The sequence below is a fragment of the Myxocyprinus asiaticus genome, chromosome 37 (genome assembly GCF_019703515.2).
Source record: "Myxocyprinus asiaticus isolate MX2 ecotype Aquarium Trade chromosome 37, UBuf_Myxa_2, whole genome shotgun sequence".
Lineage (NCBI taxonomy): Eukaryota > Metazoa > Chordata > Actinopteri > Cypriniformes > Catostomidae > Myxocyprinus > Myxocyprinus asiaticus.
This window is the reverse complement of record NC_059380.1, coordinates 20,220,577-20,246,939: the sequence shown is the minus strand read 5'-3', so window position 1 is coordinate 20,246,939 and position 26,363 is coordinate 20,220,577. Positions and strand designations below refer to the sequence as shown.

Here is a 26,363-nt window from a genome sequence, read left to right as displayed (position 1 = left end):
TGCGCATGTGTCCTTGGTGCCAGGCATGCCGTGGCACATGGTGCTGGAGCCAGCACTGAAGATGTCTCATGTGTAAAAGACCTAATGGAATGATGGTGGATGCCACCACCATAAGCCCTAATGCATTTTGAAACAGCTTCAGTGGAAGTGTTCTTGACAGACACTGGAGAATGGCCTGAAAACTCATGAGATGTGCACGCTCTCTCATGAAGTCGAGATGGACTCCCAAAAAGGAGATTTGTTGGCTGGGGGAGAGCATTCTCTTCGCCCAGTTGACATTGAGGCCCAGGCTGTTCAGATGTTGGAGCAATAAGTCCCTGTGCTGGCATAACAGAGCTTCTGATTGGGCCAGTAATAGCCAATTGCCGAGGTAGTTCAAAATGCACTGCTCAGTTTCAGAGGGGCAAGTGCCGCATTGATGCACTTTGTGAACAACATTTTGAGTAACATCCCGGTCCCGGAGGAAGGAAAATAATTAGGATGTCACAGATCACACAGGGTGGTGATAGCATCCAGTACACACCTCAAGTGTGATAAGTAATGATTAATTTCCCCACTTAGTAAATTCGGGAGGGAAGATTAATTTCACACTGGGAGCAAGGTGGCCGGTGTACGAACTGAATCATACAGCCGTGTCCGACCATCTTTAAAACTCTTGGGCCCTCCCCTCATCCACGGAGCAGGAAAATAGTGTGTCGAATGAGACCTCAAAGTGTGATTAATAATGAGGAAGGAAATAATCAGGATATCAAAGACCACACAGGGTGGTGACAGCATTCAATATACACACCTCAAGTGTGATTTGTAATGATTCATATCCCCACCTAATGAATTTGGGAGGAATGAAAATAATAGGATTTCACAGACCACACAGGACGGTGACAGCATTCAATATACACACCTCAAATGTGACTAGTGAATTTGGGATGGAAGATTAATTTCAAATTGAGAGCGAGGTGGCCGGGGTATGAACTGAATCGTCTAGCCGTGTGGACCAGCCACGCATCCACAGAGCAGGATAATGGGCGCGTCATCTCGCTCGCCAGATGAGTCTGAGTGCCACTCGCCACCGGGAAGCGAATGTGCACAATATTCATTAATACACACCTCAAATGTGATTAATAATAATGATTAATTTCCCCACCTAGTAAATTTGGGAGGGAAGATTCATTTCAAACTGAGAGCGAGGTGGCCGACGTAAGAACTGAATTGTATAGCCGTGTGGACCAGCCACACATCTGCGGAGCAGGATAATGGGCGCGTCGGCTGACTAGATGAGACTGAGCTCCGCTTGCCACCAGGAAGCGGTTGTGCACAATATTCATAAATACACACCTCAAGTGTGATAAATAGTAATGATTAATTTCCCCACCTAGTGAATTTGGGAGGGAAGATTAATTTCAAACTGAGAGCGAGGTGGCCGACGTATGAACTGAATTGGGTAGCCGTGTGGACCTGCCACGCATCCCCGGAGCGGGATAACGGGCGCGTCGGCTCACTCGCTAGATGAGACTGAGCGCCGCTCGCCACCGGGAAGCGGTTGTGCACAATATTCATAAATTCACACCTCAAGTGTGATAAATAATAATGATTAATTTCCCCACCTAGTGAATTTGGGAGGGAAGATTAATTTCAAACTGGGAGCGAGGTGGCCAGCATGCAAACTGAATCGTGCAGCCATGTAGACCCGCCACACATCCACGGAGCAGAATAACGGGCACATCGGCTCGCTCGCTGGATGAGACTGAGTGCCGCTTGCCACCGGGAAGCAGTTGTGCACAGTACTCATAATTTTAGGAGGGAATCACTTTACAGCATTGGACCATTCGCAGTCTCTGATGCTGCGAGGGACATGGCATCATCTCCATCATCAGAACCGCCAAATGAAATGAGGTCCCGTGCTCCAACAGAGGACCAGAGCTCGTCACGCATATAATATATAGGCAAAGCCGCTTCAAGAGAAGATTGAGGAGCTCGCAGGGCTTGCGCCAGCACGAGATCCACCTTTGATTCATCAAGCTCAGCCTCTCGGCCCCGCTGTGCCCCCTCATGTGATCCTTCGGGAGTCACAAAAGGGGCAAGTGGGAGAGCGCATGAGGCAGAATCATCCCTCAGAACGAGGTCGATCCGAGAGCGAAGCGTCTTGAGACTTATTCTCTCACAGTGAGGACAAACTGTCTCCATAAGAGCTGGGGAGTGGCTGCAGCCCAAGCAATGTACACAGCTCTCATGACCTTCTGACGACTGGATGTGCCGCTTGGAACGCAAGCGGAACGAAATCTTTAAAAAGATGCGTACACGCAAGTGGCTCTTTTGTTATATATATATACACACAATATCAACAATAAGCTTATAAGGATACAAAACTCCTGCCAAAGCACTGCAGGGAATCAGGAAGCTGAATTGGCCCATTCACCAACGAAGCTACAAGTGGCAAGGTGGAGTAAATGTTCGCCGGAACACTGCAGGGGAGTGGAGAGTCTTTTCGTTGCCGTTAAGATCCCACCCGCTGACTCGTGTATGTCTATGGCGGAGTTGTAGAGTGTTCTAGACGAGAGAGATGCTCGCAGTCTTGAAGGAAGAAAATTCTGAGGAATAGTGTTTGTGTGCCCGCTTATATACCGGACAGCTTCGCGCCTAAAAGGGTGGGGCTTAAACATCATATCTAATCTTAGGATTGCCGTTATTGTAGAAGGGTCAACATGACGCAATGTCGAGCGAACTGAGTTGTAAGGGAACTTTTTTAATTTACTTTTCTAGTCCACATTTATATGCTTGAACTATGTTATTGTGTGTTATTGTCCATAGAGAATGGCACTTTGCTTCTTGCCGTGGACCTTTATAATGCTAATTCCCTGTCTGAGAGCTCTGCCTTAATTGAATGGCTTGCCAAGGGCCAGTATTCAGAAGGGATTAAGGGAAATAACGCTGCACTTCCACACAAACACAGATACAAACACTCAAACCCATGGGAGAATGGGCATCCTCTGAGAATGCTGATGTCGCCATGACAACTGCCATCATTCTGTTTGTATACAGTCCAATGTGGGAACAAACTCCTTATCTAACAGAGGATTTTTATGTAAACAAAAAATTGTCTTTTTAATGCTGAATGCTTGGTGGTCAAGAGGACAATTCATTCAGTGATACAGAGAAAACTAAACTGTGCTACATAACCATGAAGTCAGCAGTAGTGAATTCTCAGGGCCAGCAAAGCCTTCTCTGCTGGCCTGGCATGTCTAATAAATAAATATTTTTTCATCCTTTCATTCTCATTCACCTTTTTGCCTATTATTTTCGATCGCTTTCCACTCCTAATTCATCTGAAAACGAATAGCAAACAACAAATAGTTTATCCAATCAGAATTTATACCTTGATCCTTACAAGTGAAGCGTGACAGCTGTTTCACAAATCACATGCCCAAAGCTGAGAGCTTCCGAAGCAGCACGTGAGTCTGAGCTCCACCCCATTAAGCCTTCAGAATTACTACAGAATCCACTAACAGTTCAAGTGAATAAGGTAGTCTAAAGTCAGACTGTCAGATTCATCAGCCAATCAGATTGATTTATTTGTTTTGGTGGGTGTGGTCTTTAGGATATGTCCCAGTCAAGGCCTTCTAACTGGCCTTGAGTGATGCAATCACGCTTTAAGTGATGTACGTAATTTGAAAGTGAAGAGCGCGAGATCTAGCTGACAAGACGGCTATTACTGCCTCTATCACCACTGAGAAAGAGATCCTAATGGATTTAAAAACCTGAGATGTAAATAGGAATGGAGGGCAGATTTTCACTTCAAGCTAATTGGTAAGTGTTTTTTGCATTGTTATAGCAACATCAGGAGTTTTCTAAGTGTAAATTAGGCTGGCTGGAACATTCAGTGTCAGTTTAAGTTTTGAAAAGTAACCGTGTACCCTTACGAAACAAAAATGATTGCAAGCAACATTTAGATCGCAAATATTATTAGATAGATTTTTCCTGGTATTAGACCTTCTTGGTTTTGGCTTTCGTGCATGGACGTGTTTTAAAAATGTCAGTTGGTATTATTATTTGGCTGCGATGTAATGTATGATGTCCTAGACATAGGGTGTCTTATTAATTGTGAAACAGTGTTTTCTTAATGGCATGAATCGCACTGAAGGCCAAGACTTAAAATGCATTTGGTATTACCATAAATACATACCATAAATAAAACAACAATAATATTGTACCACGCTAACAATTATATTCTTTGAAGTACCTTACAATACCATTTAGATACCATATTATATAAATATAGTCAGTAATCATATTAATAATCAAATATCATGGTACAGGTTATAGTGGCCCTTATATTTGGACACTTAAAAGGAATAGTTCAGTTAAAAATGAAAATTCATTCTATCCCAGATGTGTGACTCTTTCATCTGCTGAACTCAAATGAAGATTTTTAGAAGAATTTCTCAGCTTTTTTGGTCCATACAATGCAAGTGAAGGGGTGCCAAAAATGTTAAGCTAAAAAAATCACATAAGTCAGCATTAAAGTAATCCATAAGACTCCAGTGGTTAAATCAATATCTTCAGAGGCGATATGATAGTTGTGAGTGAGAAACAAATCTCTTTTACATTCTTTTTCTTGTGTTTTTGGTGATTCACATTCTTCATACATATCGCCCCCTGGCAGGGAGAAGAATATCTAGCAAATATTGATTAAATATTGATCTGTTTCTCACCCACACCTATCATATCACTTCTGAAAATATGGATTAAAACACTGGAGTCTTGATTAGTTTTATGATGCCATTATGTGCTTTTTGGAGCATCAAAGTTTGGCACCCATTCACTTGCATTGTATGGACCTACAGAGCTGAAATATTTTTCTAAAAAAACTGTTTGTGTTCTGCAGAAGAAAGTCATACACATCTGGGATGGCATGAGGGTGAGTACATGGTGAGATAATTTTCATTTTTGGGTGAACTATCCCTTGAAGGCGCACTGAAATATATGACATTGCATTAGATAACAAAATATCAAAGAATGATAGCACAAGCACACTCTCCCAGCGAAACATTTTACTAAAAGAAGTTTGCTAGGTTTTAAATGATAAAACAATGCTGTTCAAAATGAAGACAAAGAGTATTTGGACACTTTCTGGTTGTCCATTAGTGGTATACTGTATGTCCTTAGTTAATGTGATAAACTACATCTGTGGTTACTCTGCTAGGACTCTTTTAAACCAGTGCAGTGAAATTCAAACATTTAAAGTGTGGCTTAAGTGTCCAATACGTTTTGTGGCCACTGTACTGTATATGAAAATACCATGGTAATACCATTTGATACCATCACTGAACTATGGATTGTACTGAATTATTTTAATTAAGCTGCATAGATGAGAAAAGAACATCACCTTTTGCAGCTTGGGCTGGGGAAAAAAACGATTCTGTTACAAATCGCAATTCTTGAGCCAAACGATTTAAAAATCATCTCCCTGGTGTATAATCGATATATATATATATATATATATATATATATATATATATATATATATATATATATATATATATATAAAACATGTTTATCATAATGATACAACAATAAATATAGGAACCTGTATTTGTGCAGAGTTCCATACTAAACCATTTTCTCTCTGAGAAGTTTTGTCTATTTAATTCTTTATGTTTAGTCCTTTAATGCATGCTGTTACAGCCATCAAGTGCCGCTTGTTCACTGTCATACCCCAAAATCCTCTGCTGTGATCAATGTTACTGTTATTATGAATAATCTAAAAGTTTATTTGAAAGGTGTTGTGGAGAGTATTTGTCAGGAGTTACTCTGCATATTCTGTCTGACACTGCTTTAATAAAAAGTTTACCTGTAAAAAGGCTTATCAAACTGTTGGATGGCGTAAACGACATGTCGCACCCTAAATCTAACATCCAGTGTATTCATGGGCAGTGGCGGGTAATTTCACATTTTTCCCACCACTGTCGACAAGAAATGCCGCTAGACACAAAGACGTGTGCTTGAGGAAACACACCTGATTATATTTTGAAGAACAGACGGAAAAATGCTGCCGTTGTGCTGAAATCTTTTGGAATCTGCGACTAGAGGCCGCTGTTCAGTAAGTTTTCATGTGAGACCGCGTCCTGTGCTCGTGCTAAGTGAGCGTCACCACGTACTGACAAGTGACGTGAGAAACAGGCACGTCGAGGGGGCGGGGCTGTTTAATGCGAACAGATTTCTTAAAGTCGCATTCTACGAGAAGCAATCCATATACCATTATGTGTTTTACTTTTAATGTTGTTCTTAATTACTTGTATTCCGTTTTTTTTATTTTTTATTTTTATAGAGTTTGTGCACGAAATACTTTATTTGTATTATTGTATTTGTTCTTCATCTTACATCTATTCACCACACTTACTCTGGTGAAATTGTGTCCTCTACATTGGTCTGTGAAAAGCAGGTACACCCATGCTGACAGTGCAATATTAAATTATATTGATATTAGAGGCTGCCGAAATCTGTTACCCCTCTTTAATTTCGATTAAGTGTGTCTAATGTTCACCAATTTCATTCAGGTGATGTCTAATCTCTTCAGTGTTATCCTCTATTAGATTTATTCCTGTTGTATATGGCAAAGTATAGAGAAACAGCAGGGTCACCAAATCTGACAGTACATTAGAGATTACCGAAATATGTTACCCCTCTTTATTTCCAACTAATGTGTCTAATGATCACCAAACTCATTCATGTGATGTCTAATCTCTTCAGTGTTGTCCTCTAAAATATTTATTCCTGTGGTATATGACCATGTTTAGACGGAGGGTCATCAGGAAACTGACATTGACAGCCCTCATTATGTTACAGCTGACATCGCCGGGAGACGCCCTTGTAAATGAGCTTGAGTAATATAAAACAGGTCAGAAAAGTGCACAACTCTTCAGATGCTGCCTCATTGCCAGTGGCATTAAGCATACAACAGCACTTGGTACACTAATGGGGGGCACTTACGGCATCTACATTTCTGCTGAAATTCTCAGCTGATTTTTATTTTACATTTATATTGTACCTTTGCTTATTCCTGCTAAGATTTTTTAACCAATAAAATAGGCTTTTATTGTTGAGATTCTCTCGGGAGGCTTCATTTGTCCACCTTGAGCAAGAACAGAGGAGTCTACAATTTAATTTCATAAGTAAGGCTGAGTTGCTTATGATTTAGGTTAGATTCAACTTTACATCACCTGAAAAAAGAATAGGGTAAAAGGTGTAAGATAAATGTACACACTGCAAAACAATACAAAACAAAAGAAGACTTTAATATAATGCAACTCTAACAATATTTGAACATCAAATTGTTGTCAGCCCTGCTCAATCTTTTACAGAACAAATATACAAATGGAAGTCTATATACAGTACTGTACATATGTACGTGAAATGTATGCAGGCAAAGGAAATTGTTGTCATTCCCAACACAATCCTGATGGAACCATATGTTCCAGTTGAATCTGTACAAAAAAATAAGAAAGACTAAATGAAAGGCGCAAAACATTTATACCAAACAGCTTGAGAAAATTGTCCACCAAACAGCACCTAATAAACACCCAATATACTCAAAATGTTTTGCATTTTGTACAAACTCAAAAGTTAAACAAATACTTTAAATCTTCAAACTATTACTGTTTTGCAAGTAAAATAACCATTGAAAACAAGCACAATGTACAGTTATTATGAATTTTTGGTAATGATTGAACCAATTAATGTTAGGTATACATGCCAGACATCTTTGTAAAATCAAACATGGGTAAGGGAAAAATAATTCCATACACTCTTCCATGTACACTCTTCACCCTAGATTTTTTACATAATTTTCATTAGTAAGGAGTTATTTAGCTGAAACTTTTATCCAAAGGTATTTTCAGTATATTTTTTAGACATGCTGTTTCTCTATACTTTGTCATATACAACAGGAATAAATCTTTTAGAGGATGACACAGAAGAAATTAGACATCACCTGAATGAGTTTGGTAAACATTAGCAATGTCTTTCTAGCAAGTCAGTCCACTGTCAGCCATATTTGGAATGCGCACGGGAGGCTTTTTCCAGTCATGCCAGTGCAGCTCCTATCTACTTGAATGGGGGAACACTGAAATCTCAAAAACAGTTGGTCAAGATTACGATCAAAGAACATAATTTAAATCAGCAGTAAAATCTGACAGAAATTATATCATAAATTGTGCTTCTTTACCTCATACTGCTCTAAAAAACAAAATTTTCCCGGCTTGTATAGCTAATGCGCATACACATTCTCAAGTTGATTGACAGGCAATGTCTGTATCTAAAAGGTGAGTGGCTCTTTTACCTGTAAGGCGGGACTTCCTTTGTACATCAGTTGACCATTGAGCGCTAGAGCTCCTTGGTTGGGCATTCCAGTTTCTCCCATTCATTTGAATAGAAGTGGCCCGTCTCTGCTAAATAGTCTCTGACATTAGACACAATTAGTTGAGAATAAAGAATTAAATTAAAAGGGGTAACCAGGGCTTTTGCTGGCTCAAAATGAGGCAGAGGTGGTACCATCCTGATCATGTGCACACATACACTTGTACCATGCCTTCCACTGGCTGAAGCAAACACTTACAAGCAACAATGTGGCAGGGAGGAGGGCGGCGCCGGGTCGTGATTCCGCACACCCGGCCCCTAATTAGGCTGATGAAGCCCGAGAGGGATAAGGCTGACCGGAGACGGCAGTGCGACAGAGAGAGAGTTACGGACAGCTGTCCGACACTGGTTTATGTTTGTGTCTTTTTGGTTAAGTTTATTATTAAATTATTATTTATATCGTTAAGCCGGTTCTCGCCTCCTCCTTTCCATTGAACTGTGTTACACTGGTGCCGAAACCCAGGAAGGAGGAGGGATGCACCGTAGTAGAGTCCTCGCCACTACTATCCACCCCAATGGAGCAGACGCGGCCATCCGCCGGGGGATGGAGGAGCCCGGCCACCTGAGAACAGAGGAACGGCCGCCGACCGCGAGGGGAGGAGGTGCTCCTAACCGACCTCCCGGAGCGGTCAGGGCCGCTGCCAGGGGTGGAGGAGACCCCTACCAGCCGCTAAAAACGCAGCGGGGTCTGAGACCACTGACCGTGAGCGGGGAGGGGCTCCTGGCCAACCACCTGGAGCAGGAGGACCGCTGCCAGGGGCGAGGGAGACCCCTACCATCCACCGAAAATACGGCGGGCGTTCCGTCCACCAGGGGCCGGAGGACTGCATCCGATCCGCCCGGGGAGGCGCGGCTGTCATCCACCAGAGGGTGGAGGAGTGGCCGAGGACCAGGCTACTGCGTATCAGAGAACCGGTGAGTAATTAATTTTTTTTTCTCTCTCTCTCTCCTCTCTCTCTCCCTCTGCCGCTCCACGTTGGCCTTTCCCTCTCTTTTTAAATATTATTTTTATAATATTTTAAATTGGTATCATCACCGTTACTGTGTGTATGTACCGTGTTTTTGTTGTTGTTTTCCCTCCCATTGTCCCCTCCCAGTTCCAGGAAGGTGGGGATGACCTGCCAGCAGACAGGGGCGCCCCGGCCTGAGAGAACGAGGGAGGAATGTGGCAGGGCAGAGGGCGGGGCCGGGTCGTGATTCCGCACACCCGGCCCCTAATTAGGCTGATGAAGCCCGAGAGGGATAAGGCTGACCGGAGATGGCAGTGCGACAGAGAGAGAGTATACGGAATACGAAACCGGTTTATGTTTGTGTCTTTTTGGTTACGTTTATTATTAAACTATATTTATATTGTTAAGCCAGTTCTCGCCTCCTCCTTTCCATTGAACTGTGTTACAAACATATTTTAGGTGTTCTAATAATTAGATGATTGAAGAAAATGACAATTATCAACTTATAGCGTATTTAATTAAAAAAGCTAACCTGTTCAACATTAAATTAATTAAATACAACATAACAGCTAATGTGTTCATTTATAGTTAACAAACAGCAAACTTGATTAACCTCTTAAACCGATAATAAGATCATCTCTGATCTCAGGTATGTGGGTGGGTATGGTGGGAAGGGATGATGTGTAGAGACCAACCGGCCACTGTTTTACAGCTTGGATTGATCGCTTAGATTGACAGGTCTTGATTTACCATGCGCACAACTGAAACAGTGCTGGATCTTATTACTTGTTACTTATTCTATGCAATTATGTTTCTGGTTTATTGTGGCATTTACAAATGTAACACTCAGATCACTTGTTTGGAGAGTTTTTTGCACTTTTGATAAAAAAGGCTAACTTGGTTCCAAATGCCACAATTTGCTTTGAGATAACAATACAAAATTTTGCCCAGATACAGTTGACATGATTGTAGACATCATGCCAAAAAAGAATAATTAACAAAATTAATAAATAAACTGCATCATTTTCTCAGCAGTGTTGTAACATAAGAGCCTCCAAACATGAGATGTACATTGCATTTTTGAGAAAATCAAGATTATGTGTGGTTAGTAATTTTCAAGTCACTGAAATAAGGCCATGAAACACATAACTGATTTATAGATTTATAGATTCCAGTTTTCACTCACAAAATTATCTTTTGTGGGACACTTTTTGTGTTAGTAAGGCTATTTCAGATCACGCTCTTCTCCTGAGGTAAATTCACAGCGTTTCTTCTTCCAAAAACGATAATGAGCTCAAACGGGAAAGACTGTACCTCTCATTGGATTCATACAGATTACACAATCAGAGAATATTTGTTTTCAAATTGGTTCATTTAAAAGTAGACAATTCAAGCTTTCTATAGACATATTTATCATGTCTGCGAGGCAAGTATAGGCTGAGTTTCAGTTCATTTTCGTGACGAGCTCCAGACAGAAGTTCACGGAGACCGAGACGGTAGAAAGCGCTTCCTGTATGATTTCTTAATTTTACAAAACCACAATGTTTTACTGTTATTGTGAGTGTACACAAATAAAAGTAAACCCTTTATAGTTTCGAATGATGTCTTACTCTTATCTGTATGACCAAAAATGACGGAGGATTTTTTTTCTGCTGTTATCAGGGAAAAAGTCAGGTGATCGCGCCGGCACCTCTGGAACCACAGAGGATTGACTATATTATGTTATCAATATAAAAAACAACTCAAACAGGAGCAATTCAAATATTGAATTTTGGGGGCATTTCTGACCCTGCACGATGCTATTTTGAGCCAACGCCTGATTAGCTTGCTTATTGTTAAGCTTAATGGAGGGCTATTGCCTAAGTTCTGCTGGCTCTATTGAGATTTGTTTATAGTGGTTTAATTTCACAGCAGTGGCAAACAATGTCGAAGTTTAGGGCAAACATTATCCTTACCTGGCTGTCACAAATCAAGGCTGGTCAGGTAGATTTCGATGTTGCTCCTCAGGAATTAACTGTTTGTAAGAAAGTTTGTATCTTTTTATGAAGTTTTTATATCAAAACATCTTGCAATACTTACAGAATCACAATATCGCAATACATATCGAATCGGCTAGGAAATATCATTGTAATATTGAATCAGGCGGTCTGTGGCAATTCCTAGCCCTAGTTGCAGCCCCATCAACAGACATAATTCAAATCTAATTGACCCCACAATGTATCATCTGCAGTTCTTGGAAATGGACTCAGATTTGATCAGCACAAGGTGACGAGTTCCCTGTCTCCATGACTTGTGGGTTTATGGGGGATTTTACATTATATTAATAGAAGGATATTAACTTTCAGAGCAGACACAGTACAGTACACAGTACAGACACTGCTGCTCTTCACCAAGTTTCAGATCTCTAATCAATGAGAACAAGGACAGTCTTCCACAACAGCAGATTATGCAGGAGTACTACATTTCTTTTAGAGTTGTCTCTCTCTGTGTACATATGTGCAAGAACTTTATCCCATGTAGACTTCTATAAGTAAGCTCTGAATAAATACACCAAAACCATTTGTATTTCATAACCATGATGCAATATCGTCCCTGTACAAAATACTTATTTGTAAAATACTGTGCACATATGCTAACACAGTGAATAGGCCATGCCCTGCAATCAGCCATTGTAATATATTCATTTGTCATCAAATATTGGTAAGAGACATAATTTATACATACAGTGCATCCGGAAAGTATTCACAGCGCTTCACTTTTTCCACATTTTGTTATGTTACAGCCTTATTCCAAAATGGATTAAATTCATTATTTTCCTAAACATTCTACAAACAATACCCCATAATGACAACGTGAAAGAAGTTTGTTTGAAATCTTTGCAAATTAAAAAAAAAAAAAAAATTTAAAAGAAAATCACATGTACATAAGTATTCACAGCCTTTGCTCAATACTTTGTTGAAGCACCTTTGGCACCAATTACAGCCTCGAGTCTTTTTGAGTATGATGCTACAAGCTTGGCACACCTATTTTTGGGCAGTTTCTCCCATTCTTCTTTGCAGGACCTCTCAAGCTCCATCAGGTTGGATGGGGAGCATCGGTGCACAGCCATTTTCAGATCTCTCCAGAGATGTTCAATCGGCTTCAAGTCTGGGCTCTGGCTGGGCCACTCAAGGACATTCACAGAGTTGTTCCGTAGCCACTCCTTTGTTATCTTGGCTATGTGCTTAGGGTCATTGTCCTGTTGGAAGATGAACCTTCACCCCAGTCTGAGGTCCAGAGCACTCTGGAGCAGGTTTTCATCAAGGATGTCTCTATACATTGCTGCATTCATCTTTTCCTTTATCCTGACTAGTCTCCCAGTTCCTGCCGCTGAAAAACATCCCCACAGCATGATGCTGCCACCACCATGCTTCACTGTAGGGATGGTATTGGCCAGGTGATGAGCGGTGCCTGGTTTCCTCCAGACATGACGCTTGCCATTCAGGCCAAAGAGTTCAATCTTTGTTTCTCATGGTCTGTGAGTCCTTCTGGTGCCTTTTGGCAAACTCCAGGCAGGCTGTCATGTGCCTTTTACTGAGGAGTGGCTTCTGTCTGGCCACTCTACCATACAGGCCTGATTGGTGGAGTGCTGCAGAGATGGTTGTTCTTCTGGAAGGTTCCCCTGTCTCCACAGAGAAACGCTGGAGCTCTGTCAGAGTGACCATCAGGTTCTTGGTCACCTTCCTGACTAAGGCCCTTCTCCCCCAATCGCTCAGTTTGGCCGGGCCGCCAGCTCTAGGAAGAGTCCTGGTGGTTCCAAACTTCTTCCATTTATGGGTGATGGAGGCCACTGTGCTCATTGGGACCTTCAATGCTGCAGAAATTTTTCTGTGCCCATCCCCAGATCTGTGCCTCGACACAATCCTGTCTCGGAGGTCTACAGACAATTCCTTGGACTTCATGGCTTGGTTTGTGCTCTGACATGCACTGTTAACTGTGGGACCTTATATAGAAAGGTGTGTGCCTTTCCAAATCATGTCCAATCAACTGAATTTACCACAGGTGGACTCCAGGCAAGCTGTAGAAACATCTCAAGGATGATCAGTGGAAACACGATGCACCTGAGCTCAATTTTGAGTGTCATGGCAAAGGCTGTGAAAACTTATGTACATGTGATTTATTCGTTTTTTATTTTTAATAAATTTGCAAAGATTTCAAACAAACTTTTTTCACGTTGTCATTATGGGGTATTGTTTGTAGAATTTTGAGGAAAATAATGAATTTAATCCATTTTGGAATAAGGCTGTAACATAACAAAATGTGGAAAAAGTGAAGTGCTGTGAATACTTTCCGGATGCACTGTAAATCACTGCAAAGGATTTGAACTGGTAGGCCACAACCCCAAATTGGGTCGCAGGTCTATTCTTATGAGAACACGGACAGACAGAAAAAATACTAAATGCAATTAATAAAATGTACTTAACCATATAATCGGGTATAGTTAGGATAGCAAAATAACTAGGCTTATCAACTTTTAAAAAAGAAGAGTACACGCTTCCCCATATCTTTTGTTTCTGATATCAAAGGCTGTGCATCCAATCAGATTCTATGGTATTCTAGTGCAAATCTGTCTATTGCGGTAGAAGCTAGCCAAATCTGGCAGATGCCAACATACACATTTTGCATCAACTTTGCATCAATCTTCAAAAAATATTCAGCCTTTGTAATGTTATATGAATATTTTTGGGCCTATGTATTTCATGGTAATATTGATCAATTCTGTTTCTGTTTACTTTTCTATGATAAACAAATTTGGCACTGTGTCTGGTGCTGAAGCAAAACAAGTTGAGAAAGACTGCTTTGCAGTGACATTAATTGGAGTCCACTCTCAAATTACTTTAAATATGCTTAGCTGACTTGGCTTAACACATATGAATATCTCTGATCAATATACAGATTCTCTGTCCAACCACAGATCATGGTTTCATAATCCTTATCAAAATGAAGCATCTCACTCTCTTTTAATGGATGAGTGGTGTTCAGTGATAGCAGCAGTAGAAACAGAATAAGGTTCATATCAGTAATGTTAGTCATATGGACTATGACAGCTTTATTCTGAACTTTATGTCCCTGATGAATATGATATTTGCACGGCATGTGAAAAAAAATCTGTTTTATCTGTAAAATTGCAGAAAGAGCATGCAAAATTTGCTGTCACGATGCTTGGATGTTGTGGGTGGTTGCCATGGTGTTGCTATGCAGTAGTCAAGGTGTTCTGAGAATGTTGCTATCCAATTGTTATGAAGTTCTGGGTGGTTGCTAGGTGGTTGGTTCCTTGCCCAAAGAGTCCACCCCTAAGTCTCAATGATATTCAAGTTTCTATATGGCTTTGTTCCTCCTTAAATGTAGGGTATAATGGCGCTAAAGGCATCTGGTCGCAAAGTGAATCAAGACTGAAAAAGTATATTCCTTTTATTGATTACTGATGGAACGTGGTTTGTGTGGAAATAAATAATAACAGAAGATTGTTTTAATTAAAAAAGGTGGTGAGGTGCCCTCATGGGGGCTGCCATTTTAGAGTAATATGACCTGCTGAATACTACTCAGTCTCAGTAACCATCTTGTTATTGGACACTTTCACTCTTGGATTAAATTAATCATGGCTGGTTGTGAATAGTGAATTTCTACAATGGCAACTGTAACTGAAAACTATTGATTTTGAATGATGCTGCATCCACACCACTAGGTGTCACTGTAAGTCCAAGATGACACAAACAAAAAGTTACTGAGTGTACCTTTAAGAAAAAAAAAAATTCTCATTAGCTACATAAATTTGAAACATTTTAAATGTTACCAAATTTTAGATAAAAATACCTCAAAATCAACCTTTAGACAGTGCACACAGTGGCCTTACGGGTCAGGAACATTTTGCAGTGTATAGTGACAAACAGGTATTAAGGAAAGTGCTGTGGTATTTCTTTGCAGACTGATCTCACAGTGAAACTGGAAACAGACTTTTCTTTAGGTAAATTCGGTCTATACTTGCCGAAATTCGAAACAATGCCCGCTGTGGCCAAATCGGTAAGTGTGTTGGGTGTATAGGCTTGTGTGAGCTCCGTTGTGAAACAAGTTGTGTTCAGCTGGACAGGCTGTAAAAGGCAGTGAAGAGGTGTGCATATTTTATAAACTGTACCCCCCAACCCAAACCCCAAACCTAAACCTAACCATCAGTGGAATAAAAATGTTAGAGGGAAAAATGCAACCTCCACATCATGCTGGACACTGATTATGCAAACGCGATTACTTCTTGGTTTCAAAGCAGGATCCAAACCTGGGTCTTTCGCACTGATGACGCAACGTGCTTTTGATCTTGACACAAGGAACGCAAACATCCTGGAGCCAATGCAAAACTGTCTGATGATAGGAGATGCCGCTTGTTAGTGCGTCGGCATAACGTGGCCGATCCCAGGGTACTCTCGGAAACAACATGATGACTTCCCGTGTGATCATGTTGCATTTTTCTTGCTAGTGTTTTGAGAGAAAATAAAATCAAAAGTGCCATTTACCCCATTGTACCCAAGGTCTATGGGATTTTTCGCCTATTATATGTCTGTCAGGCAAAAGTTTAATAGCATAGACCTCTCCTCAACTAGCCGCATTATTTGAGGTATCATTTATCTGTAACAGATAAGGGATTACAGATAGGGGTTATCTGTAATCCCTAACCCTAAGTATGAGCAAAAGTGATGCTTGCCTTAGTAACTGAACTAACAATATTTTATAAAGAATATTATTAAATGTATTGCATGCAAAAGAGCTTTTAGTTTTGAGTTAAAATATGTACTGTAGAGTATAGGTTAGAAACAACATCAACAAATGAATCTCATGAAAACATCAAAATCAAAATGATTAAAAAAAAAGAAATTATATTTAGTATAAAAAAGTTAAGTCTATTTTTAGAATTTATTGCAGTTTAAAAACTGTGCATTGCTTCAATTAATTGTGCTAAAAGCTTATTATTATATCTTTGTATAATTGTTTAAGATCAGTTGACAGATACATGTATGGCTTCCGATAATTGAACTCAGAAATGCACTTCACCTCTGTTCACCTCTGATACCAAACACTGGAGCACAAATACTTTTACATGCATGAATTATCTTTATATCATCTTGTTATCATCATCATTATCTTCTCCTCTTCTCATACACTCTGATTGAGAAGTGCTAAGAATTGAGCTCAGCTTTTTTTAATATTGAATAGCGAAGACTGTCTCTGGTTCCTCCTCCAAGCAAAGCATTGTTCAGAGTAAGCGTCAATGCATATGACATTTGATCTGCTGTCACTGGATCACTATACTTTTAATCTGTCTTATCCAGAAAGGAGATGCTCTAGCAATGATGCACTGTGACTGGGTTCATTGTGGATCTTAGGCTCTGACCCCATAGAATAAACTCGATATACAGTGAATAGTGAACGGCCTCAGTGGTCAGACTGATCTCACTAAAAATCAGCGACAGGAGGTTGAATGTTTCGTCTGCTAAATTCGTGTATGCTTTCCAAATGTCCAAACTGATCCTCCCAGTGGTCGAAGCTGGATTTTTGCACTGCACAATTGAAAAAACATACTTATTTGAATGGATGTAACAAAATGTGACGAGATGTGACAAAGAATTTGGGACTAACTTTGTTTATAGTGCACTTTGTCACTTCCTGATGTTTGTTATGCTATTTTACTTTTTGCCTTTCGGCTTCCAGTAAAAACATGTCAGGAGGGAAAAGTTACTTCCTTTTAACATTTTTTAACAGTCCTTCGTCTCACATTATTTTCTCCCTCTCTACTCAGCCTCAGCATATGCTGATATCCAATGGGAACAGCCTCACCAGCCAAGAATTCCGGACAGGGATCCATATGGTTACCCTCATCGCGAGATACCCCCAGTGGCCAGTTATGCTCCTCAGCCCGATTACATGACAGAGGATGATGACCTTATCAAGCCCAAAAAGCTGGTCAATCCAGTGAAAGCCTCTAAAAGCCACCAGGAACTTCACAGGGAGTTGCTTATGAACCATAAACGGTATGAGGATACACAAGTGTACATATGCACACACATACACACTGATGCAAGGATGAAACACTTAATGTAGACTGTCCAGTTGTTCATGAACTTATGTGACCATACTCTGCAATCTGATAATGAGCCGAAAACAAACTTTCTTGATTGGAGTTTTCCTGTGTGCACTGTAGAGCTGATTAGATGATCAGCAGGGAGTCAATGTCTAAACAGTCCTGCCTCTCCTAAATACACATACACACATGCACACACATAAACACATGGACACATACAGGGTGATGGTAGATTAGTGGTAAAACCTTGGCTGAATAACAATGAGCTGGGTAAATCCTGAAAATGTTAAGGCACCAAACCCCAGACTGTACCTAACACAAACATACAGAGCAGGGAAATGGCTTAAAATGTTTCTCAGCACAGCTGAACCCATTCTTTGGCTGTTGTGATTGTGCATTCAAGTCTTTTGGCTAGTGGTTGATCAATATGGTTTTTTTCAATGACTGATGCCATTGCTGAAATCTAGAGAGCAGGGTGGCTGATGGCCAAAATAATCCTGACATATTTTAATAACAGCAAATAACAAATCCACTAAATTGCTAAAAGTTTTCATTATTTTACACATTATTTACTCAATACTCTCTCAAAAATGGAACTTAAGGGAACTGGACAATTTGTTTAATCATCCAAGTGGGCACGGTTATCTCGCAGTGTCGATAATCTCAAAATGTATTAGCCAATTTTTCGGCGTGGCAAATATATTGGTCTATCACTACTTTTAGCTGTTGTCTTTTATTACAACTATTAGTACACTGAATTTTATTTATTTTTTTAATTGTAGGATTCGGTAATTGCAGGGGTGCATATAACTTATATTTTCTTGACATTTAACCTAAACACATTTCTTTCCAATGTAGGCTTTAAAGGAATATTCTGGGTTCAATACAAGTTAAGCTCAGTCGACAGCATTTGTGGTATAATGTTGATTACCACAAAATGTTATTTCGCCTCCTTTTCTTTAAAAAAAAAAAGAAAAAGCAAAAAATCGAGGTTACAGTGAGGCACTTACAATGGAACTAAATGTGGCCAGTTTTTGGAGGGTTTAAATGCAGAAATTTAAAGCTTATATTTTTATAAAAGCACTTACATTAATTCTTCTGTTAAAACTCATGTATTATTTGAGCTGTAAAGTTGTTTAAATTGTAATTTTTTCAGTCATTTTAGGATTATAGGGTTTGTTGACATTATGTCGTCATGGTAACGAAGTTGTAAAATTGGCTATCCACAGTTTTCCTGAGCAACCACTGGGTGGCGCCAATGATGATACTAATATACTGTTTTCTATTTCTGGTCTCAAGACGCCAAGTAAAAACTGCCAAAACGAGCGATCCAGAGGAGAACAACAACCATTTAAGTGTTACTTGGAGTAAAAATTTATTTCAGGCTCAACTTGTGCAGTTGTTGGCTGTCATAACAACTCAGAATAATTAATGATATCAACGTGACTAACAACGGGCCGTCACTTAATGTCATCTTCACACTCAGGTGAAGCACTGTAAAAAAGAGTCATCTTGGGGCCTGGGTAGCTCAGTGAGTATTGACGCTGACTACCACTCCTGGAGTCATGAGTTCGAATTCAGGGTGTGCTGAGTGACTCCAGCCAGGTCTCCTAAGCAATCAAATTGGCCCGGTTGCTAGGGAGGGTAGAGTCACATGGGTAGAGTCACATGGGGTAACCTCCTCGTGGTTGCAATTAGTGGTTCTCGCACTCAGTGGTGCGTGTGATAAGTTGTGCGTGGATCACGGAGAGTAGCATGAGTCTCCGCGGTGTCATGCACAACGAGCCACGTGATAAAATGCGCAGATTGACTGTCTCAGAAGTGGAGGCAACTGAGACTTGTCCTCCGCCACTCGGATTGAGGCGAGTAACCGCGCCACCACAAGGACCTACTAAGCAGTGGGAATTTGGCATTCCAAATTGGGGAGAAAAGGGGTAAAAAAATTATTTTTAAAAACAGTCATCTCGACTCTGTGAAGTATCGGCATGTTTTTTGACCATTTTTATGAATGTAATACCTTAAACATCAGTTACCCACTGAGAATTTACGCCGATGGGAGTGAAAACACTGGAGACCGGAAAGTGAAAACAGTTGAATCATGGAACACTTCTGCGTTCAGGAAAAGGTGGATAACTTTACACAGAAAAGGTTAGTAAGTGATTTTATCACACTAAATTCATGTTATCACACTAAATTCATGTTAACACACATTTTGTTTATTTCTTGAGGCATTCTTTTGAAACAGTGAGTATTTTAACTTTCAGAAATTGGCCCCATTCTCTTCCATTGTAAGTGTCACACTGTCACCTAGATTTTTGCTTTTTTTAAAGAAAAGGTAGGGCAAGTCATAATAAATTTTTGTGGTAATCTACATTATGCCACAAATGCTGATGACTGAGCTTAACTTGTATTGAACCTGGAATATTCCTTTAATATGACAAATACATTATCAGAGAAAATTAATCTGTGAACAAAAAACAAGCCAGTGTCTCCAGTTAATCTGAATCAGACAACATTGTCTTATAGAATTATGTTACTATTGATACATTTTTGCAAAATGAGCTTTATGTGCCTTGTTCTACGTATCGCTGCAGTTTTCCGGTGGAATAAACACTAGAGGCACTACAAGAGCAATAGGTTTTATTCACTTTTACGAAAACTACAAGTAAAATGACAGATTATAAATTCATAAACACTTCCTTTTCACACAACGTGATTTTATGACATCAAAACATTTCACAAGACAGCACATGACTTGAAAGGCAATACATTTTATTGTTTGTAGCCTATTATAACCCACTACATTCAAGCATGATCAAGTTGCAGGAAAGCTCAACTGATAGAGCGCTGCACTTGCAACATAAAGGACCGGGATATGAGTCCAGCACAGCAAGCGAGTTGACATGTGGACCGAATGTGTCATAGAAGAACCACAAAATGATGTGATTTTTTAAGCAAATGCGTTTATTCACCACACATTTGCTTTAATGACACCTTTAGTTAAGTTTAGGTTTAAGGCTTACGTTAGGGAATTAGGTTTTGATGATTTAAAACTCGATAGAACCTACAAAACCTGATTAGGAGGATATTTAACTCACTTTTATTGCCAAACAGTGGACATTTTGCCTCTTTTGTGATACGTGCACTGAACCACATAATGTCATTCTGCAAAAATGTTGCCACAGTCACATAATTTTCAGGAGATCAGGCTGGAATCAGAGGTCCTTCAGTTTCTTGTCAGATACTTCTGTGTTACCGTTCCGTTTAGCATTGCTCAGTCGCTTGGTAACAGGACATTGCAATGACATCACAAGTCATTGGGGTCTAACACTTTCAAGCTAAAAAAAACAAAAAAACAAAAAAAACAAAACATAAACTTCCTTGTGCTTGCTTGATGTATGCCAAGGAAGCTGCAGATGTCAAGATTTATAGTGCAAAAGGAGTTACATTTTTATCTATTTCTTACCCGAAACCAATCGTATCACTTCAGAAGACATGGATTAAACCACTCGAGTTGGATGGATTACTTTTATGCTTTATGTCCTTTTGGGAGCATAAAAAATGCTGGACCCCATTGACTTGCATTGTATGGAGAAAAAAAATATTTTTGTTTGTGTGCAATATATACTGTATATTAATCTGTATGAAGTATTGAGTTAATATTTGAGATTTATTGAGATGGAGTTTTATAACAAAGTTCAGGAGGAGCATGTTAATTGAATCTGGCCAGTAATATTGCCAGAGTAAATGAATATAAACAGCTGCTACCTCCATGTTGCGACGATTTTTCCGGCATCCTTCCACCACCCCAACTCTCCCTGTCTATTCATTAATAACTAAAATAATCCAGGGGGTATTCAAGCTCGGGTCAAATGTTGAGCCTCGAGCCCTCCACCAGCAACAGCGAGCAAAACATGTTTAAACAATCCTCAATGCAGGATTACATTAACTTGCACACTACTGAATTAATATTCGTGGATGGTTTTAAGGGTAGTGAGATATAATGTCATAATTTTGATCAAATGTTTGTATTAAGAACAAGATTTATTCTTAAGTGAAAATGCTGCTATTTTTCAAACTAATGGCAGATTAAGGTGTGGGACATGTTTTATCTCACATCTCGAGAATCAATGCTAAACTCTGACTTTATCAGTCAAAAGAATAGATGCTAAAAGAAGACACTGAAGAAAGAGAGACAAATACAGCTCAGATATCACTATTATACATGCTCAGGGCCATGACAGGTAAATGGACACCATCTACAGTATGGATCATTTCAGGAACAGGTCGATGTCAGTGATCAAAGCAATGTTCGCTAAGTTACTATTCATAGTCGAGAGTTGAAACAGGACAATAGACCAGCCTGTTATTATAATGAGGACACTCAGGAGCTGTCTGGGGCCTGATGTCTCTCTTGTTATCTTCATTAATTGCCCCTTGTGTTTGTTTGTTGTTGTCTGGTTGTTTCCTCAGTTTAAAGGACACCATCTAAATTAGCAGGGATGCTAATTGGAACTCCCACATGTTCTGAATTGGTAAACACACACACTTCCTTCCTTTCCCTCCTCTCAGTAGCCTTGACGACACCTCCCCATGGAGAGAGCAAGTTTACACCTAATTTAATTAGCAGTCTGTGCAGTATGTCTATCTTGGCACTAAAGTTAATAATTATCTCTCATGTTAACAGCAGCTTGGCACCTTGAGAGACAGTCATGAGAGTTTATGCAGCGTTGGTTTGAGTGTGTGCTAAGATATTCCGTTGAAGTCAGAAGTTTACATACACTTAGGTTGAAGTCATTAAAACTAATTTTTTAACCACTCCACAGATTTCATATTAGCAAACTATTGTTTTGGCAAGTTGTTTAGGATTGTTTATCTACTTTGTGCATAACACAAGTAATTTTTCCAACAATTGTTTACAGACAGATTGTTTCACTTTTAATTGACTATATCACAATTCCAGTGGGTCAGAAGTTTACATACACTAAGTTAATTGTGCCTTTAAGCAGCTTGGAAAATTCCAGAAAATGATGTCAAGCCTTTAGACAATTAGCCAATTAGCTTCTGATAGGAGGTGTACTGAATTGGAGGTGTAACTGTGGATGTATTTTAAAGAGCACCTATTATGGTTTTTCAAATATTACCTTTCATGTAGTGTGTTATATAGCTGTTTGTGAATGTAAAAAAGTCTGCAAAGTTTAAAAAATCAAAGTGCACGACAAATGGAGTTATTGACTCCCAAAAGAAAGAACCGATTCTGAACACCTGAAACGAGTCGTTAGTAATTCCAGACTTACTTCATGTACTAACCTACGTAATTTGGTAACAAAAAAATCTGCCTCTGGTCTTCACTGGCTGCTCGCGAACAGCTTTGACCCGCCCTCAAACACTACACTAAGCGGTAGACCAATCACAACAGACTGGGACATCTGACCAATCAGAGCAGAGTAGGCTCTCTGAAAGGAGGAGTTTAGAATGAATCCTTTAGAACGGATCATTGAAGGAGTCATTTTTGACATTGCGAAAAAAAGGTAATGCTGCAATTTAATTTATGAACTAATTAAAGTGTTTTTTGACCATGGATGCATGTAAATCTATTGTATGAGACCTTTAAAACAAAATTAGGCACATTTAAAAACCATAATAGGTGCTCTTTAAGGCCTACCTTCCAACTCTGCTTGACATCATGGGAATATCAAAAGAAACCAGCGATGACCTCAGAAAAAAAAATTGTAGACCTCCACAAGTCTGGTTCATCCTTTCCAATTTCCAAATGCCTGAAGGTACCACATTCATCTGTACAAACAATAGAATGCAAGTATAAACACCATGGGGCCACACAGCCATCATACCGCTCAGGAAGGAGATGCATTCTGTCTCTTAGAGATAAACGTAGTTTGGTGCGAAAAGTGCAAATCAATCCCAGAACAACAGCAAAGGACCCTGTGAAGATGCTGGAGAAAACAGGCAGACGAGTATCTATATCCACAGTAAAATGAGTCCTATATCGACATAAACTAAAATGCTGCTAAGCAAGGAAGAAGCCAATGCTCCAAAACCACCATAAAAAAGTCAGACTACAGTTTGCAAGTGCACATGGGGACAAAGATCTTACTTTTTGGAGAAATTTCCTCTGGTCTGATGAAACAAAAATGTAACTATTTGGCCATAATGACCATCATTATGTTTGGAGGGAAAAGGGTGAGGCTTGCAAGCTGAAGAACACCATCCCAACCATGAAGCATGAGGATGGCAGCATCATGTTGTAGGGGTGCTTTGCTGCAGGACGGTCTGGTGAACTTCACAAAATAGATGGCATCACAAGGAAGGAAAATGATGTGGATATATTGAAGCAACATCTCATGACATCAGCCATGAAGTTAAAGCTTGGTCGCAAATGGGTCTTCCAAATGGATAATGACCCCAAGCATACCTCCAAAGTTGAGGCAAAATGCCTTGAGGACAACAAAGTCAAGGTATTGGAGTGGCCATCACAAAGCCCTGTCCTCAATCTGATAGAAAATGTGTGGGCAGAACTGAAAATGTGTGTTTGAGCAAGGAGGCCTACAAACCTGACTCTGTTACACCAGTTCTGTCTGGAGGAATGGGCCAAAATTCCAGCAACTTATTGTGAAAGCTTGTGGAAGGCTACCCAAAACATTTGACCCAAGTTAAACAATTTAAAGGCAAAACAAATTGTATGTAAACTTCTGACCCACTGGAAATGTGATGAAAGAAATAAAAGCTGAAATAAATCATTCTCTCAACTATTATTCTGACATTTCACATTCTTAAAATAAAGTAGTGATCCTAACTGACCTAAGACAGGGAATGTTTTCTATGATTAAATGTCAAGAATTGTGAAAAACTGAGTTTAAATGTATTTGGCTAAGGTGTATGTAAACTTCTGACTTCATTTGTACTTGATAATTTTACTGCCATACTGCAGTCAAAGATTGAAGTACAGTACACAATTCAGACATCAAAGCTGTCAAAATGATTCTAATATCAATTAAATTGGCCACGATATGAATAAGATGGCAAGACTCAAAACAGAAGGGTAAGAACAGTGGAGTATTAATGGATGCTCTGCCTGATGTAAAAAAATAAAATAAAAAATAAAAATAAAAAATGTAAATCAGATATAACGGGAATCAAATCTCAAGGTCTCCTGATTCTCCTTTACATTTTCCCAGGCTACATTAATGACTTCCAGTCATACACAGATTTCCATACTTGAATCATACATTTTTCATTCATGCACACATTTTCATCTTGCTGTAAGAAAGCAAATTTATTGAGCACATGGAGCTGATAAAACATGACACTACTCCCACCTGCTGGATGGCTAATTAAGTGCACTGGCCCATGTGGTTAATTCTATTCTATTCTATTCTATTCTACACTACACTAAATGTTATTTCTCTCGTCTATTCTATTCTATTCTACACTACACTAAATGTTATTTCTCTCATCTAATTTATTATATTATATGTTTTTCTCTTTCTCTATTGTATTCAGTTTTTTTTATTCTGTTCTATCTTAATATTGTTACTTTCTTCTGATGTATTCTATTCTAATTTCTTCTCTTCATTTTTATTTCTTCAATTTTATTCTTTTTTTTTTACTATGTTCTGCTCTCCCTCTCTTTCTCAGGGGAATTTGTGTGGAGAATAAGCCAGAACTGCAGCAAGTGTTGGAGCAAAGGAAGAGAGAGCAGATGATAAGACAGAGAAAGCAGGAGGAGGAGGCCAGGAGGAAAATCTCTCCACTGGAACAGGAGCTCCTCAAGAGACAGCAGAAACTGGAGGAGGTAGGAACCATTCATCCACACCTGTGTAAAATTGATATGGGCTAATGAGGGTCCTAGTCTATGTAACCTTTTAGTTTTCCCATTATCTTAGGAGTCTTACAATACTAAGCTCACTGCCTCTGGGGGTTAAATATGCCACATGTGTATCAAATTAATTTGAGGTCTTCAATAGTGGACCCACTGCAGTTCTGCAGGGGTCTGTCAATTATTCTTTGATCTCAAAATAATTTTTGTGAAAAAAAGGAAATATGCATTTAACCAAAAAAAAAACAAAAAAAAAAAAATATATATATATATTTAAGTTTAGCCAGTGCTTAAAAGCTAAAGTTCAGCTAAAACATTGTCCCTCTATTAAAGTGTATTGTTAAGTAAAATTACAATTATACTGTGTTCAATGCAAGTTAAGCTCAGTCGACGGCATTTGTAGCATTATGTTTGACACAAAAAATTATTCCGACTCATCCCTTCTTTTTCTTTAAAAATAATCATTTTTAAAAAGCAACAATTGAGGTTGCAGTGAGGCACATGCATACAATGGAAGTGAATGGGGCCAATGTTCGGAGGGTTTAAAGGCAGAAATGTGAAGTTTATAATTTTATAAAAGCAACTTCATTAATTCTTATGTTGAAACTAGTGTATTATTTGAGCTGTAATGTTGTTTATAACGTTTTTGCAGTCATTTTAGGGTTAATGGCATTATGTCATCATGGCAACGAAGTTGTAAAATTGGATATAACTTTACACAGAAAAGGTTAGTAAGTGATTTTATCACACTAAAATCGCGTTAACACGCAAATTGTTTAAACATTTTGTTTACGTCTTGTGGCTATAACTTTGAAATAGGGCTGGGTGATATGGCTTCAGAATTTATATTAATATTTTTCAGCAAATTGAGGATATTCGATATATATCTCGATAATTATGTTTTTGCTCTGAAATAGGATAAAACTGTTATTTTTTAATCAGAGGAACCATCATTTCATCTAAACAGCCATTGTAGCCATGTAGAATTAATATTTCAAAGGCATTAAATAACATTTATTAAAGCTATAAAAATGATGAAGGCATGTTTCCCACAGTT

General features: G+C 39.3%; 1 protein-coding gene across 2 annotated transcripts in view; it reads left to right on the top strand.

Moving 5' to 3' along the window:
* LOC127427953 (protein FAM107B-like) overlaps nucleotides 1-26,363 on the top strand; it is a 59,314-nt gene that overhangs the window by 30,336 nt on the left and 2,615 nt on the right. For both annotated transcript variants that reach the window (XM_051675928.1, XM_051675929.1), the window contains 2 exons: nucleotides 17,188-17,419; nucleotides 25,126-25,282. In XM_051675928.1, coding sequence (XP_051531888.1) covers nucleotides 17,188-17,419; nucleotides 25,126-25,282 — 389 coding nt within the window. The remainder of the gene's footprint in view (nucleotides 1-17,187; nucleotides 17,420-25,125; nucleotides 25,283-26,363) is intronic.